We start from the raw sequence: 18,015 nt of genomic DNA on the forward strand, positions 1-18,015 counted from the left end.
TTCTTTACCGTTTGTCTGTATGCATGGCTACACTTTTCGTGAACGTGCTGGACGATCAGATTGGTGATCCTGGAATCATCCGTTATCTCTTACTGGGCGGTTTTCGTTCCGTTTCAACAACTTTAGTTCATCAATAAAACTCTCTGCCTGAGCCATACGTAGCAGACATTTTTTTGCCAATGCAATGGAACAATTGTACAAACTACCGCGTTCTGCTTCAACACCTTTGCTTGCAGCTTCGTCGGTTTCAGCGTTTTAATCGGCAGTCCTTTGCACTTTCGTTTACAGTTCTAGATAAACCGAAAAACGCACGCCATCGTTCGCACGAGCACGGTCCATCTGGAAATGCGCCCCGCGTCTATGAGAATCGTCTGTACCTTCACATTGTGCAACAACAGATGAATGCGTAGCTCTCCCGTCGTATTTGAGGGGGGTAATTCTTTCTTCGGCCACTTCTCATTTTCGTATAGAAAGGAGAGCCCACGAATCCACGCACTTCCAGGATGCATTTCTGGATCTTTGCCCCACTTCGTTAGCTGATCCGCTGCGTTCATCCTGGTAGGCACCCAGCACCAATCAGTCAATTTCGTCAGACTGAGAATTTCGCCGATCCTGAATCCGACGAATTGTTCATATCGGCGTTGATCGGAACGCATCCACGAGAGCACCTCACTAGCATCAATCCAGAATACCACTCGGCCGACGACTGGGCAGTGGTTCTCGATAACAGTTCTCGACAGTCGTGCAGCAAAAACTGCTGTCAGGAGCTCAAGATGGGGAATGGATACCTGTTTTAGCGGGGCCACTTTAGAACGGCTCATAACCAGTACGCATCGCACTTCACCTCCTCCGACTGCCCGAAAGTATGCCACACATCCATATGCTTTCTCGCTTGCGTCTGCTATAATAAGCAGCTCTAACTCCTGTATCTCTGTCGATTTAGCGTCTCTAAAATAACTCCGCGATATCCTGAAGGATTTGATGTTTCGCATCATACCGATCAACCGACGCCATTTGTCGAGCATTTCCGCATCAATTTTCGTATCCCAGTCACAACCAGTACGCCAGAGATCTTGGATCAGCATCTTTCCGTGCACAGTCATTGGAGTGATGAGTCCCGTTGGATCAAATTGTGCCATTACAAAGCTAAGGACAATTCGTTTCGTTGGGCGTTCGTCGCCATCTAAAACTGACTGAAACGCTGCAGTAGACACGGGAGCGAAACAAAATGAATCCTCAACCGGCTCCCAAACAATGCCCAGCACGTGCTCTTACTCCGTACTCTTGTCCCGGTTAAAATGAACTGCATCATTTGTATTCCGCTCGCCCATCGCTTCGAGAAATTCATGGGAGCGCGACACCCACTTCCTGATATGAAAGCCTGCTTGAGAGTGAATATATTTCACTTCTTTGGCTCGCTGAATCGCTTCTTTTACTGTGTCCACGCTGTCGTAGTAATTATCTACGTAGTGCTTTTCGCTAACCGCGACCGCCGCTTCAGGAAACTGTCCTGAAAACTGTACAACAACAATATCGCACGCTAGCCTGGGGGCTAATGCGGTCTCGATTAACTAGATTAGTTGAGAGAATTCGTTATCGATATTGTTTTCGGCACATTTTGCATGTTGTAGGATAGGTACAACGATACACCGTGCCCAGTGCTGAGTCGAGAAAATTTTCAGCTCGAAAAGTTCCTCGACCTGATCGGGAATCGAACCCGATATCACAACCGTGTGGGAGAGCTAGCCGACCGACATCGCTAACCACAGAACCACGGGGACCACACCTGAAAACTGTTCCGAGTTCAAATTTTTAACATATTGCGCGGAGCAGGGCGAGCACGTGGATCCGAAGGTGGCCACATCCATTACGTACACCTGAGGGGTTTCTACTGAGTTGGATCTGAACAAGAAGCGTTGCGCCTGTTTGTCTTCAGATCGGGTTCGAATCTGGTGGTACATTTCTTGGATATCTCCGCCAAATGCCACCGGACGTTCACGAAAGCGGCAAATAACCCTGGGAACATTCTCCTTTAAAGCTGGATCTCTTTCAAGCTTTCGTTCGAGTGCCATCATCCTCCGTAATGCCATCGCATAATTGTCGGGAAATCGGCGTTCGTCTTCACGCCACAGCAGCCCGGTTTCGAATCGTTCTCCTAACCGTTTTGTTGTCGCTTATAATACCGCCTTCGTCCGTTGTTCTTCCTTCGGCTCGAGTATGGGAAACGATGAAACAACTGCTTCGTCCAGAACGTACTGATTTCGCATCAGATCATACGAATCCTGATTGCTCACTGGCGACACTGTGTGCAAATTGAGGAATGTAGTTGCGCTCGACTTTCGCTCTTCAGGGCCGTATGCCGTCCATCCAATTTTCGATCGCACGGCAATCGGTTCGTTTTACTTACCGACTCGTGACTCCAGCGGCGCAAACAAATACAGGTTATCCAAACCGATAAGTATCGCTGCTTGTCCGATTGGATGATCTTTTACCGGCAACCCTGCTAAGTGCGGATATTGCTTCGCCACATCAGCGAAACGCACAGCTGTTTCGGAAGCAAAAGTTCCGACACAGTTCGAACGTTCTCCAGCGGAATCTTTTCCTTCGAGCCTTTAACCGACAGCGTCAATTCAACTTTCCGGGAGTTGTTTTCGAATCGAATAATTTTCCCAGTCCAAGTGACAATGAGTGGCTCTGATTCTCTTTCAGTCGGTCTGCTACAGCTTCGTTTACCAGGGTTGTAGATGAACCCTCGTCCAAAAATGCCAGTGTATCGTATCGCTTATTTCCCGCGTATAGGTGCCATGCGAAAGATGACCGAACGATCTAGGCCTCCGTGAGTATTACACTCTACTCTCTGTAGCTGAACAGATTCCTCATACGATGCAGGAGCGTGTGATGATTGCCTTTGCAACTCTTCACAGTACACCGTACCTTCGACCCACACGCATTGTCGCCGTGCTCAATGAGATAGACACCGCACAGCTTCTGCTTTTCTACAGCTTTCAACCGTTCTCCCACGTTCATCCTCCTGAAGTCCTTGCAGAACCTCTGTTCGATTGCAGATCCAACAAGGTTTGTTCGTTTTTCCTGTGAACGTTCGATCGTCGCGCTTCGACGCAAAATCGTGTACGTGCACAAAATAGTTCTTCCTGTCGGGTTTTACTCTGGAATGCCGTGCTCTGTCATTGGTCGTCAACGAATAGGTCACTGCTTCAGACGCCACGCCACTGATACCAGTGATGAAATCTGTGAACAGTCGCAGTGGTGTTCCATTTCTACCTCGTTTGTACTCTACCCATTTCATTTGGTATTCTGGTTGCAGCTTCTCTACAAGTTGCTGCACTAACAAAGGATTCCGCTGGTGGTCACTAAGATGCGCCGCTTCCGAATAGTCATAGAATTGTTTAACCGTTATGCCAAACCTGACAAAGGTTTTCAAATCCTCCGTCGTCGATGGAGGTGCATTTTTGACCTTATTCAACAACGTTCTTAGCAGTTTTTCCGGCTGGCCAAATAATCTGCGAAGGTCTCGAATAACTTCCGGCACAGAATCCGGGAGCACTAACATGCTTCTGACAGCATTTAGCACTTCTCCCAAACTGTTCAGCAGACGATCTAAATTCTCGATGTTCGAGTAGCCGCAAGCCCTGGTTGTATTCTCAAAGCTGCTTATAAACAACTGCCATGTTTCTGGGTCTCCATTGAATTTGGGTAAGTGTCCGGATATCACCTTCCTGGTAGCAATCTGCTCCCGAGTCAGCCTAAAAGCTTGACTCTCAAATCCGCATTGGCTTCGGTAAGATTCGCCTGCCGCCAGTGATTATTTTTCCAATGCTCTCGCTCTTGTCTAAGTCCTGTCTTCCATCCTTGTCACTGTCGGAATCATCGTACTGCCTCACTTTATCTTCAGCAACCGATAAAGATGGCCTTACTAACGGCTTTTCAACTCTTTCCTCGGCTGTGGAGACTCTTCTCATAAAAAGGACACATGTCCTGTAAAAGAGAGTAAAAATTTTCGCTGTGCGAATTGTAATGGCAACCATATGTCAAATTTTATCAATGCCCAGCCCGTTTAGCAATTGTTAAGGCAAGGCAAGGTAAACGAAAGTCAATTTCCCAATCAAAACAAACTTCAAAACAAAATTCTTCGAGCGTACCAGTACCACCCACTTTTTCTACTCCTTTGCATACTCGTTTAACATATGCACAGGTTACAGGTAGTTCGAACATTCTACCGCCTAATGTTGGTAGTTCGAAAATGACCGTTAATATGGTAGGTAAGCAAAACACGGTGGAAAATAAATGTACACCTATTACCCCAGCTAATATTGCTACCGAAAATATTTTTTCTAATGTCAACTGCCTGGGGCCTATTACGGCAGGTAAACTTTCTTTTCTGCAACAGGCAATGTTCGATCTTATGAACGCCATGTTGCAGGCAAAATCAATGTTTGAAGTCATTCAAATAGGTACAAGTTTTACAATTAAAATTGTTTATAATTTGAAATTTAGCAATGATTTCAAATAAACCAATCAAAATTTTAAATTGGAATGCTCGCTCATTGAAGGCCAATGAGAATGAGCTTTCTAATTTTTTAACAGTAAATAATGTGCATATTGCAATTATTACTGAAACATTTTTGAAACCTAACATCAAATTAAAATATGATCCCAATTACTTGGTTCATAGATATGATAGGATTCAGGGTTCCGGCGGTAGAGTGGCAATTGTTATTCATCGCCGAATCGAACATCGTGCTCTTCCCCATCTTGAGACGAAAGTTATTGAAACTTTGGGAATGGAAGTTCAAACTGAACTTGGGATTTTATTTATTGCCGCAGCATATTCAGGTACCATTCCAATGCACACGCGAGCACAAAAATTATTTTAATGGCGATTTACAAAAACTCACCAGAGATCGTTCGATTTTTTTATAATCGGCGATTTTAACGCTAAACATCGATCATGGAATAATTCTCAAAGTAATTCCAATGGCAAAATTTTATTCAACGATTGTTCTTCAGGATACTATTCTATTTTGTCTCCGAATAGTCCTACATGCTTTTCTTCTGTAAGAAACCCATCAACAATTGATTTGGTGCTAACAGATCAAAGTCATGTATGTAGTGATTTGATCACACATGCTGACTTTGATTCTGACCATCTTCCAATAACTTTTTCTTTATCACATGAATCAGTTTTAAACCCTATGAGCTCAGTTTTTAATTATAACAAGGTTAATTGGGAAAGATACAAAACTCATATTGAGAATAATTTCAATAATGAGCTTGATTTGCAAAACGAAGTGAATATTGATTCCGCTTTGGAAGCATTGAAATGTGCAATTATTGATGCCAGAAATTATTCTGTTCCAAAGGCTCAAGTGAAATTTTGTGAGTCCAAATATTTTCTTCAATTTTTTTCGCAGAATTTTTTACCTGCAGAAATAATTGGAACTAACTTGAATGAAATTAAATCAATTATTAAAAATTTCAAAAATATGAAAGCACCTGGTGACGATGGAATCTTTAACATATTAATCAAACATCTCCCTGAGAGCACAATTTTCAATTGCTGTTTCAAAATTGCATATTTTCCCAAATTATGGAAAATCCTGCTGAGGTTTCAAGTTATCGACCAATCAGTTTGCTTTCTCCAATAAGTAAACTGTTTGAGAGAATTATTCAGAACAGAATGATGTCACACATCAACGAAAATTCAATTTTTGCAAAACACATCAATTTTTGGATTTCGCTATGGGCATTCCACTTCTCATCAGTTGCTCGGAGTTCCTAATATGATACGAGCTAACAAATCTGAAGGTTATTCCACTGGAGCTGCTCTTTTAGACATAGAAAAAGTATTAGACAGTGTTTGGCATAAAGGTTTGATTGCGAAATTGCAAACTTCTAATTTTCCAATTTTCCTAATCAAAATTTTAAAAAATTATCTTACTGATCGAACTCTGCAGGTTGTCTATCAGAATTCAAAAATCTGATAGATTTCCTGTCAGAGCAGGTGTACCTCAAGGTTCTGTCTTGAGCCCAGTCCTGTACAACATATATACTTCAGATCTTCCTGATTTGCCTCCAAAGTCATTGTTCTGCGATGACACAAGCATTTCGTGTCATATGCAGTCGATTGCAGAAAAGTTTAGATATTTTTTCTTCCTACTTGCAAAAGTGGAAAATCTCTCCCAATGCTTCTAAAACTCAAATGATAATTTTTCCCCATAAGACTAGGGCTTCTTTCCTCAAGCAAAACAATAATCACGTTGTCAAGATGAATGGGGTTATTTTAAGTTGGTCTGACAAGGTTAAATATTTGGGACTAATTTACGATAAAAACTTATTTTCAAAGAGCACGTTGAGAGTATACAAGCCAAGTGCATCAAATATACGAGATGTTTATATCCTCTCATTAACAGGAATTCTGAACTTTGGTTAAAGAACAAACTTTTGATTTACAAACAAATTTTTAGACCAGCAATGACTTATGCTGTACCGATGCTGGTCAAGTTGCTGTTCAACAAAGAAGAAAACGTTCCAAAGGGTTCAGAATAAAATTCTGAAAATGATTTTGAAGCGTCCTCCTTGGTTTGGTACACTCGAATTACATAGACTTACTGGTGTTGAACCATTAGAAGCTATGTCAAATAAAATTATTGACAATTTTTGACAAAAATCGTTGCAATCCTCAATTGCTACGATAAGCTCTCTTTATAGCCAATAAGTTAGCAATTAAGTTAGTTGTAAGTTTACTTCCCTACGAACGATAAGTCTTAATTGCGAAAGCAAACAAATCCTAACAATTAAAATTATAAATTCCCAACAATGTTGAGAAGGCACCATTTGTGATTAAACACACATACTCATTAGTTACTAATATTTATCATAAATACTTAAGCTACTAACAAATCCCCCCCTTAAAAAAAATCTTTCCTCGACTCCGCGCTTAGCTGTTCTCTTTGTTACGGCTTTTCTTTGACTATGTAGCCCCGAAGTCACCTTGTTAGGTGTTTGTTCCGACGTACCGCCTACAGCATCATAGTCGTTCATATATGACTGAACCTTTTGAAGACTGCTGTTCAGTTTGCTTCGAATTTCATTCCGCTGCTTTAAAAATGCTTGTTCGTCTGCTAACTGCGCGTTCAACAGTTCTTTTTTTTTGTTTGTTCACACAACGTTTATTTGACACGGCACAATACCAAGTTCAACAGATCTTGTTCCTGCTTGAGCTTTTCTTCCTGCATCATACGTTGCACCTCGAGTTCCCTTTTTCGCATGTTCCTTTCCATCTCCAACTGCTTTGCATTCCATTCCATCTCCCTACGTAGTCTACTTTCCCGAATCTCCATTTGCTTCGCAAAAGCTCTTTCACGCGCGAGTTGTTCTTCCTCAAACTGCTGATCAGTCAGTTTAGAAACAGACCCATTGCCGCGAACAGACCCCCCTTCGCTTTTCGATCCGGTTCTAGTTTTAGACCGCGTCTTAGACGTTTTTGGAACGGTTAGTTGTTGATTGACTGGCCGATCACATCGCGAACATTCCCACTTCCCATCGCTCGCCTCCTTGACACCTCCTTGACAATCGACGTTTAACTAGCCGATCAAAGAATTAGTGTTTCATGTATTTTTAACTCTTCCAAATACTCCTGACTTACGATTGTTTAACTTGATGTTAAATTGACCACCGATTAGCGTTACACGTTTTCGTCCTACTGGCTGTACTCGTGCTAACCTAACTTTCGATGTAGTTGTAGTTCGTGCGGATTTTAACTGTGCTCTGTCCGAATATTCAACCGTCTTAATGTCTCTTGACCTTAATCCTCAAATCGTTTCAAACAGTCCTTCCGTCTACTAGAGTTGTTTCTTGTTTTTTTAAACTATTTTTCGATAAGTGCCTGCCAGAAGCAACCTGCACTCCGCTTGCTTACTTTAATAGAATTTTTCAACAAACGCTGCGCTTTTCAATTCGCTCACCTGTGCTCTATTGGTTGCTATCGACCAGTTCGTTAGGTTGGATTGCTCCTGGAGGTTTTGACATTTTTTACCTGGGCCTAGTGCAGAAGTAATTCGCCTTCGGCGACCAGTTAGACAACCCACCCGACGAAGAAGAAGTTATTTCAGATTTTTTCAAATGAAGGTGTGAAACCACATTGGAAACTCAAAGAAAAACAATTTTTCTAACGAAAACTTTTTCTTTTTTCTACCCAACAGTAAAAAAACTGCGAAAAACATACTTAATTGATTCGTGTCTCGATGGTTTCTTGACGGATGTTTAAACTTTGCCTACAAATGAAGTTGGAATGAATTTTAGTTTATTAGAAACATATAAACCTAAAAGAAACAAGATGTCTGAAAAAGTTATACGCGTTGCAAGAATACACATTTTGACACACACTCCTAAAATCCGGAACATTTCCGGTGTAGTTTTTGGAAACTAGAATAGTTTTCCAGTAAAACCACTTCCGGAAACCGGTTTCATCAAAACTGATTCATTTTTCGTTAAGTACAGACTATTTTATAAATTGACAAAATTTTGCCTGCTCAATCATTTTGTCTGCCCCCTGCGTGCTTGGTTTCGCTCTTTTGCTCTTTGAATGCGCATTAGGCTGTATTTCGTCAAGGAAACAGAATTCGAATAAGCCATATATGAAGCACTTGTTGGGATACTCTTTCTCTACAATTTATCCAAACATTGCATTGTTGAAATTACCATAGGTACTGCGTTTTTTTTTTCAGGCCAAGCTTGTCAAACCGGAAGAGCTGCTCTTTTGATACCTACGAATATAAAACAACTCTGACTATGGAACTACATCAAATGGCATCGAATGGTGAGTTGACAACCTGGAAGGAGAGTCAAACATAGCTTCGGCCCTCACAAGTTCCTAACTCACACCTCCACGAGTCATATGATTACACTAGACTGCCTGTTGAAACATGGATACAACTGATTGGTGTTGCCTGGGCAATGTTGTCATCCAACAATAGCTAAGTGAGAAGGTGCGACGCGATCATTGGCGCGTTAACCATGCTTCGCCAACCCGAGCGTCTGTTCACCAAGATGGTGCGGCTCAAAACAGCGTCTGATCTCAATATTAGGAGCGGCTGATCAACGTCCTGGTGGCAGCGTGGGACTCTAAACAGAGCTGACACGATGGTCCCCCGGCGAGACAGGGGGTTGGGGTAGGCTCAACGAGCCGCCCCGGAAAACAACATGTTACAAACAACGTAAGAGATAATACGGATCGGAACAATCGGCATGGACCTAGGCAACGAAATAAGGACTACGATTGGAAACTTGGGACATGGAACTGCAAATCGCTCTGCTTTCCAGGATGCGACAGGATAATTTATGACGAGCTACATCCACGCAACTTTGAAGTCGTAGCGCTGCAGGAACTTTGTTGGACAGGACAGAAGGTATGGAAAAGCGGGCACCGGACGGCTACTTTCTACCAGAGTTGTGGTACCACCAGCGAGCTGGGAACCGGCTTCATAGTGCTGGGTAAGATGCGCCAACGCGTGATGGGGTGGCAGCCGATCAACGCAAGGATGTGCAAGTTGAGGATAAAGGGCCGGTTCTTAAACTACAGCATCATCAACGTGCACTGCCCACATGAAGGAAGACCCGACGACGAGAAGGAAGTGTTCTACGCGCAGCTGGAGCAGGTCTACGATAGCTGCCCGCGACGGGACGTGAAGATCGTTATTGGGGACTTGAATGCTAAGGTAGGACGGGAGGCAATGTACAGACCGGTAATCGGACCAGATAGCCTGCATGCCGTGTCTAATGATAACGGCCATCGGTACGTAAACTTTGCGGCCTCCCGTGGTATGGTAGTCCGAAGTACCTTCTTCCCCCGCAAAGATATCCAAAAATCCACCTGGAGATCACCCGACCAACAGACAGAGAACTAAATCGACCACGTTCTAATCGACGGCAGGTTCTTCTCCGACATCATCAACGTTCGCACCTACCGCAGTGCGAATATAGATTCGGACCACTACCTAGTAGCTGTGTGCATGCGCTCAAAACTATCGACGGTGTATAACACCCGCCGAAGTCGAACGCCGCGACCAAATATTGAGCAACTGCGGGACGCCGAGGCTACCCAAGAATACGCGCAGCAGCTGGAGGCAGTGCTACCTACGGAAGAGCAGCTTGGCGCAGCTACCCTTGAAGATGACTGGAAAAGCATCCGATCTGCCATAGGTAACACTGCTGCAGCGCTACTAGGTACAAGGGCCCCGACTCATAGAAATGACTGGTTTGACGGCGAATGCAAACGGTTAGTCGAGGAGAGCGAACGTGGAACGATACCGACAGGCACGGAACAGCCAAAACTCAGTCCTCCGAAGGACCGAAATCGCGTAGCGATGGAAGAGCTGTACCAAGCTAACGACACTCGGAAGTTCTACGAGAAGCTGAACAGCTCCCGCAAAGGCTTTGTGCCGCAAGCCGATATGTGCAGGAGCTTGGACGGCAACCTCCTAACAGACGAGTGTGAGGTGATCGAAAGGTGGAGGCAGCCCTTCGACGAGCATCTAAACGGCGATGCAGTAGAGCGCGAGGACGGTATGGCAATTGATCTTGGTGCACGAGCAGAAGACGTCAGAATTCCAGCCCCCGATCTTCTGGAGGTGGAGGAGGAGATTGGTCGGCTGAAAAACAATAAAGCTGCTGGAGTGGACCAACTTCCCAGCGAGCTATTGAAATACGGTGGAGAAACACTGGCTAGGGCCGTGCACTGGGTCATTGTCAAGGTTTGGGAGGAAGAACGAGTACCGGAGGAGTGGATGGAGGGTATTGTGTGTCCCATCTACAAAAAGGGCGACAAACTGGAGTGCTGCAATTACCGGACAATCACTCTGTTGAACGCCGCCTACAAGGTACTCTCCCAAATACTTTGCCGTCGACTATCACCATTTGCGAAGCAGTTCGTGGGGCACTACCAGGCGGGATTTATGGGTGCCCGCGCCACCACGGATCAGATATTCGCGGTTCGGCAGGTTATGCAGAAATACCGCGAATATAACGTGCCCACACATCATTTGTTCATCGATTTTAAATCGGCGTACGACACAATCGATCGGGACAAGCTATGGCAAATTATGCACGACTACGGATTTCCGGACAAACTGACGCGGTTGGTCAAAGCGAAGATGGATCGAGTGATGTGTGTAGTTCGAGTTTCGGGGGCACTCTCGAGCCCCTTCGAAACCCGAAGAGGTCTAAGGCAAGGTGATGGTCTCTGGTGCCTACTGTTTAACATTGCCCTGGAAGGTGTCATTAGAAGAGCGGGGATTAACACGAGTGGCACGATATTCAAAAAGTCGATTCAACTGTTTGGTTTCGCCGACGATATTGACATTGTGGCTCGTACCTTTGTGAAGATGGCGGATACGTACATCGGACTGAAGGCTGAAGCCAAACGGATTGGACTGGTCATCAATGCATCGAAGACGAAGTACATGAAAGGAAGGGGTTCACGAGAAGACAGTGCTAACCTCCCACCTCGAGTTCAAATTGGTGGTGATGAAATCGAGGTGGTTGATGAGTTCGTGTATCTGGGCTCACTGGTAACTGCCGACAACGATACCAGCAGAGAAATTCAACGGCGCATTATGGCAGGAAATCGTGCATACTTTGGTCTCCGGAGGACGCTCCGATCGAGTAGAATTCGTCGCCGCACCAAGTTAACCATCTACAAGACGCTGATCAGACCGGTAGTCCTCTACGGGTAGAGACATGGACTATGCTTGTGGAGGACCAACGCGCCCTTGCGGTCTTCGAGCGGAAGGTGTTGCGTACCATCTTCGGTGGACTGCAGATGGAAAATGGAGTGTGGAGAAGGCGAATGAACCACGAACTGCAGGAGCTGCTTGGGGAGCCATCTATCGTTCACACCGCTAAGATAGCAGGTTGCGGTGGGCTGGGCATGTTGTAAGGATGTCAGGCGACAGCCCGGTAAAGATGGTTCTTGAAACCAATCCGTCAGGGACGAGACGGAGAGGTGCACAGCGGGCAAGGTGGATCGATCAGGTGGAAGACGACCTGCGGACCCTACGCAGACTGCAGAGCTGGCGAACTGCAGCCATGGACCGAGTGGAATGGAGACGACTCTTACGTACAGTAAAGGCCACACCACGGCTTGGGACTGTTTGGTAGTGGTAGCTGATCTGAAATGATCGAAATTCGAAAGCCGCTTGATTTGATCCGATCGTTTTCCAGTCGGCAATCGCTGCTTTGGCAATTTCAAAGCATTGAAAACCATAGTTTTCGATTTTCCAATGGCATTAGCAATGTCTCGCTGCGAATAGCCTTGTTTGCTTCAGCTTCCGTACAATGTGCTGCCCGACTCATATATCTCGGTTATTTTCTATCGGACTCTAGGTAAAAATAAAAAATATGGTTACTAAAGCCCCTTAGCTACTTACATATGAAAATAAATAGAATTATGCAAGTAACTCTGAAAATTTATTTTATGAACTGAAATCTGGAATTGTGGTCCTATTTTTATGTCCAACGGATTCTTAACAAGCTTGACTATTGTTGATTACTGGAGTCTATAACTAGGCTGACCAGACGTACCATTTTGAACGGGACAGTACCGTTTTTTCGACTGTTTCCAACCGTCCCGTCTTTTTGCCATTTTGTACCGTTTTCGGATACTCCTTGAAAAAATCTTAAATAGAGCTTTGCATTGAAATTTTCGTAAATGGAAAATAATTTTCCAAGCAGCCAGAATTTTCTTATATTACGGAGTACGTTTTGTGCCTTCCTGACAGTACCGCACCACTGGAAGGATATCTCCTATCGTGAGTTGATGAAAAAGTCGCGATTGAAAGTTGAGACCATGATAATTGTTAGTCAAAATCTCGATCATCATGTGACAAATTTCAGGAACTCATTGCGAGAAATCACACTTTTCAGGATCGGGCAAGTTCATCAAGGTAATGAATAATTGTTTGTATGCTTTGGTTGGTAAAAATTTTCAAAAATCAATTTTATCATGTGTCCCGTTTTTTGAACCCATTCGTCCCGTTTTTATCTCGCGAAAATCTGGTCAGCCTATCTATAACGCAATCTTTTGTGTCGATGAAACGGTATATGAAAACGTCACACTAGTACCAGTGTTTGACATGTAGTGGTGCTTTGCTGCTTTTTGAAATGGCAGTTAAAGGGAGGTATTTGAATTTAGTAAATAACCCCCGCCTTTTGGCGGGCTTCAGTCAAACCTCTAAAAAGATTCAATAAATACTTAAAAAGTTTTTATAATAATCCATAGTGATTTTACCGAAGCCCGTCGAGGAATTAACTTGGGCACTAAAGGGTTAAAATGGTCTTATTGTTTTGTCCGTCACTTATATGGAACATTTTTCAACATTTAAATTCTGAGAGGGTGCTGCCAGCCCCTAAGTCGAGTTGGCACGATATCCGTCAAGAATGATGCTTGAGTTAGTATGGCCAGCTATATGCTGTATTACCAAATATATGTATATGTGTCGGATCAAATACTTGGAGTCCAATTAGAAGGGCCTTTTAATTATCATCCCTATTTCCATTTTCGAACAAATCACTTAAATCATCCAAAACATATTGTAGTGGGATCATTCATTAGAACATTGGAATAGTGGTGAATGTCATGCAATCAGTACACATTGGAAAAAAGTTATAGAAGTGTAAAAAATTCTAAAATTTTTTGATCGTTTTGAATCTTATGAGCAGTTGGTAAACATCAATTAAGAGATCTTACATAAATAATGTAGCATTTGTGATCGATCATGCATAAAGTATTGGTAAATACGCGCTGGGAAGGGAAGGTTGGGTCTGAAATTGGACAGAAATAAGTAACATACAGTCGAATCCCTTTATAGCGACATCGCAAGGGACTGTCGTTATAGCGAAATGTCGCAATAATACGAAGATACAAAGCAATATGTAGAACAGAAGGTACCGTTGAAAATGTCGTTATAGATTTAACAATGTCGTTATAGAGAAATTCGACTGTACTTTTGTCGCAATAAAGAATGACAAGTATGAGTTTTGGTATGCCGTTATAGAGGAAGGTCGTAATAGCGAAATGTCGCAATAAAACGAAGAATTTTAGTATAAAACTGAGGGAATTTGGGAATGTCGCTATAGCGAGATTTGTCGTTATCACAAATGTTTTTTAAAGTGATTCAACTGTATTTTAATTATGTCCTCTAACGCTTACTTGTCCCTTAATATACACAAGTGGTCCCACATCTTTTGAAATAAAAGTAAATCAGAAATGCGGAACATACCGCAATTATATGAGCATAGTGTGTTCTGTGATTCAATAGTGGAGAGGGCAATTCATAAATAATATGATCATTAATCAACGAACTTCACCTGTGAAACAGTTTCTATGATAGATTTTTATTTCGGAAAATAATTATATGAGTAGAAATCGTACTGAAATCAGACATATCTTAAAAACTTTCTGAAAAAAAAAAATAAGAAAATGGATAGTGAGTGGTGTCTTCCGGGTAAGTTTCTGAAAAATACATAGGATAGGGTATCGAACGTCTTCGTCAGTGGTTTTCTTCGGCAGGTTTGCTGCAGCAATCTTATGCGAAAGAGGGCCGAAGAAAACCACTGACGAAGACGTTCGATACCCTATGTACACATGTTTAATCTATTGTTTTTTCAACATTTAGCATAAACAATTCGATTCTAATTAATTTGAACGATAAATTTAAATGCAAAACCGTAACTATTGGTGCTAACACAACTATTGGATTATCTACCCTATCTAATTTCGAAACCTCCGAACGCGAAAATGAACTGCTTTGATATAAAACTCGAGGTGTTCCTGTTAAATCAATCACTAAATTTTACATTGGTGTTAATCAATGATAACGTGTAGATGTGATGCTATACATTTAAACTGCTAGCTTCAACTCTAGATAATGCGGTAGACCATACTCGGGACTCTTTTCGTGCTATTATATCTTATCATTTATCTCGGGTGTAGCAATTATCAATTTCATTAGCAATAATTTGCCCGAGAAACGTATCTCTGCAGAGGCTAACTAATCCTGTTTGCACTGAAAAATACAATAAATCGTTCACATCATGGGTCTGGAGTTACGGTATAATCATCTTCAGTAAACAGAAAGTGATGAATATAAACACAACCGATCATGAAAAACATAGGATCAGTGTTCAGTGATTATAATAGAAGTGAATTTTCTCTTCATTCTTCAATGGATCTGGAAGACACCGTGCTCCAACACATTTTTGGTGAATTTTATTTACAGTCATACCAGTATTATGGGCCAGTCTAGTAAGAGGTTCACGGAACGGTATTTAAGAGGTTCACGAAACGGTATTCATATTTGATTTTGTAAAAACAAGAATAACAAAAGTTATTTAGCTTGCATTGAAAATAGATACTCTTAGGAATGTTTTCATGAAAATTCAATTATTATCTAAATCGAAAACATAGAACCTAAGTTGTCATAATTTCAAGCGCATTGCAATTTATCAAAGTTCTTGGTGTGCCAAAAATTCAATCTAGACCTTGTGCTTGTTTTTCAAAATGCTCCTGTGGCTTGTACGATAGCTGGAACTCCATTCTAGGGTAAAAAAACTGACAAGAGTAACTTTCGCAGTAAAGTATGTTCATCTTTCGAAGCAATTTACGTACGCCATCAGCAATTCACAGTTTTTCTAAATATTCCTATTGTCGCTTCTCCACAAAATTTAGCGAATTAGCGAATAGCGTTTCGAAGACCAAAATTTTAGCGACGCTAACAGAAATTCAAAGACTATTTGAAACTATACCTGATTTGATCAATATACGTGGCCTCAACATAATTTAAATGTGGTTTCGTACTATTTGAACGTCCCCGGTATTGCTCGTGATGAAATTGTTCGAAATTTAACGTGATTTCTTTTATTTCGCTATTTCTTAAGTACTAACATTACGTCAAATTTCTCATATATACATCCATTACAACATCAATTTTTTAGAACCTAAAGAGTGAATATACTTTTATTGGATTGAAGCGTCCATGTAAATCTATTTTTACAAATAACAAGTTTGAATGAGAAAGGCTGGGTCTGACCGCTAGGTGGATTAATTTACGTTTTTAGAAATATAATTCATTAGAACAGCTCTCTAGACTCTAACGAAGAAAAAGCTGAAAGTACTGTATTTGAATGTTTTGTTTTTATTTTTGATGTCGAAATCTCGGAAACGAAAAAAAAAACATGGCGAGATTCCCGACTGTCTTTGAAAATCAATTTTAAAATGAGGTTAGTGGTTAGTGAAAATGTCTGAATTATTAGAAATTATACTAACAAAAGGTCAATTTTAAAGATACTGTTAACAAAAGTAATTGTTTAGACTTTTTCTGCGATGAAGTCAGAGTGTTGTTTAAAAACAACATGGTAATGTTTGCACATTAAAAAGTAATTTTTCAATTTTATTATGTATATTGGTTAGTTTTAGAGCAGTAAACCTGTTCAACAAAGATTTTATGTTTTAGATGATTTTTTAACGTCGTGCGCATTTAAGAGTTAAAAGCTCTCGCAACTGCCGACAGTCGTCGACAGAGTGTATTTTCAAATACAGCTTAAGATCGTTTGCGTAAACTAGTTTACAGTTAGTGCGTCTTGAGTTGCCCGACAGACCACCCTCTAGGGGGTGACACCCATGAGGAAAATTTTCATACTTGTCACCCTCAAAAAGGTGACATTCGTGAGATTAACTATCAATTAGGTGGGGGTTGAGGTGTAATCGCCGAAAACTATATAAATTTGCTCCTAAGAGTATAGGGTTTCAACCAATTTTTCAAAAACGGGTGGAACTAGTGCAATTGAAAACGAGCGTGCTAACTCTGACAATTTTTGATAACAAGATGATGTTGCTGCAACCTGGTGGGGGTGACACCCAGGGAGAGCGGGCTGACACCCAAATTTTTCGCCCCGGGTGTCATTCGGTCACGCCACGCAACTGCGAGCAACCAATCACTTTCCTTTCTTCCCAAGCACAGTCGACATTAGGATACAACCGATCTGACTTTGTAAACGATTTATTGTTGTTGTTTCATTCACTCTAGTGCACACGCCACGCCTACCGGAAATTCAATTCTCAGTAGTCACATATAAAAGCTCTAGTTTACAGAAATTTAGTCTTCATTATATAACCGATTACTGCAGCGAGAAAATGGTTGACTCTTACTGGAAACTAGGCAGCCCCGCAGGTGTAATTTGAAATCTCTCTCTTGTGAGACAATGAACTATGGTGTACTTTCTCACATGTGTGGACATCACGCACAATAATTACACTGCAGAGCTATCTGCGGTGCGTTTCACAGCTGGTTTCTTGAGCAAGGCAGAAGAGGAAAAGGGACTGGGAGAAAAAAATAGACTGCGTTGCTAGTGCCGCTCGTGCCGGTCGAATTTACTCTGGTGGAATTCGTTCATAGCTACACGAGGACTACATGTTTGCCCGGTAGGTTTTTTTCACCTTCCGGACTACTCGCCAGTGGACACTGTTGTGCACTTCTGCGTTTTCTCTGTAGAGTGATTCACCCCTCTTGTTTCTATCAGATGTGGGGTGAGCTGGAAGTGTGTTTGTCTCTCTGTAAGCTTGTTGAGACACTTTGGAGTGAGAAAGAAGCAGTGTGGTGAAAGCATTTGCTACACGCAGGCACATACTGGAAGGGAAGTGCGCGGTGAATTTTTTCTCCTCTCCTTTCACATACGGAGGAGAATGACAAACATGGCTGTGTGTGCCGGTAGCGTATGTGTATGATTGTTATTGTCTTGTATGCTTAACAGAATTACTTGGCATATTCTATTTTGTATCCGAATAGTCCTACATGTTTTTTTTCTGTAAGAAATCCATCAACAATTGATTTGGTGTTAACAGATCAAAATCATGTATGTAGTGAATTGATCACACATGCTGACTTTGATTCTGACCATCTTCCAATAACTTTTTCCATATCGCATGAATCAATTTTAAAC

General features: G+C 42.1%; 2 protein-coding genes across 3 annotated transcripts in view; one reads left to right on the forward strand and one right to left on the reverse strand.

The window, feature by feature from the left end:
• The window catches only part of LOC129731354 (transcription factor HNF-4 homolog), a 266,557-nt gene that overhangs the window by 12,229 nt on the left and 236,313 nt on the right, over window positions 1-18,015 (forward strand). Inside the window, exon 2 of one of the 2 annotated variants that reach the window (XM_055691258.1) lies at window positions 8,748-8,839. In XM_055691258.1, the coding sequence (XP_055547233.1) occupies window positions 8,812-8,839 (28 nt within the window). In that variant the 5' untranslated portion in view covers window positions 8,748-8,811. Of the gene's footprint in view, window positions 1-8,747; window positions 8,840-15,138; window positions 15,280-18,015 lie in introns of those variants that run through there. The other variant, XM_055691256.1, reaches the window with a different exon arrangement.
• Window positions 291-2,072, reverse strand: LOC129728591 (uncharacterized). Its single transcript, XM_055687037.1, has 2 exons — window positions 1,787-2,072; window positions 291-1,201 (listed from the first exon to the last, which is right to left on the reverse strand). The coding sequence occupies exons 1-2, from the start codon at window positions 2,070-2,072 to the stop codon at window positions 291-293; spliced, it is 1,197 nt and encodes a 398-aa protein (XP_055543012.1).

Source organism: Wyeomyia smithii, chromosome 3, assembly GCF_029784165.1.
Source record: "Wyeomyia smithii strain HCP4-BCI-WySm-NY-G18 chromosome 3, ASM2978416v1, whole genome shotgun sequence".
NCBI lineage: Eukaryota > Metazoa > Arthropoda > Insecta > Diptera > Culicidae > Wyeomyia > Wyeomyia smithii.

Coding starts and splice junctions, on each gene's coding strand:
- LOC129728591 (XM_055687037.1), bottom strand. CDS start 2,072: ATGGCACTCGAACGAAAGCTTGAAAGAGATCCAGCTTTAAAGGAGAAT. Junction 1,202..1,786: donor GAACTCGGAACAGTTTTCAG/GTGTGGTCCCCG, acceptor TGTCTACTGCAG/CGTTTCAGTCAGTTTTAGAT.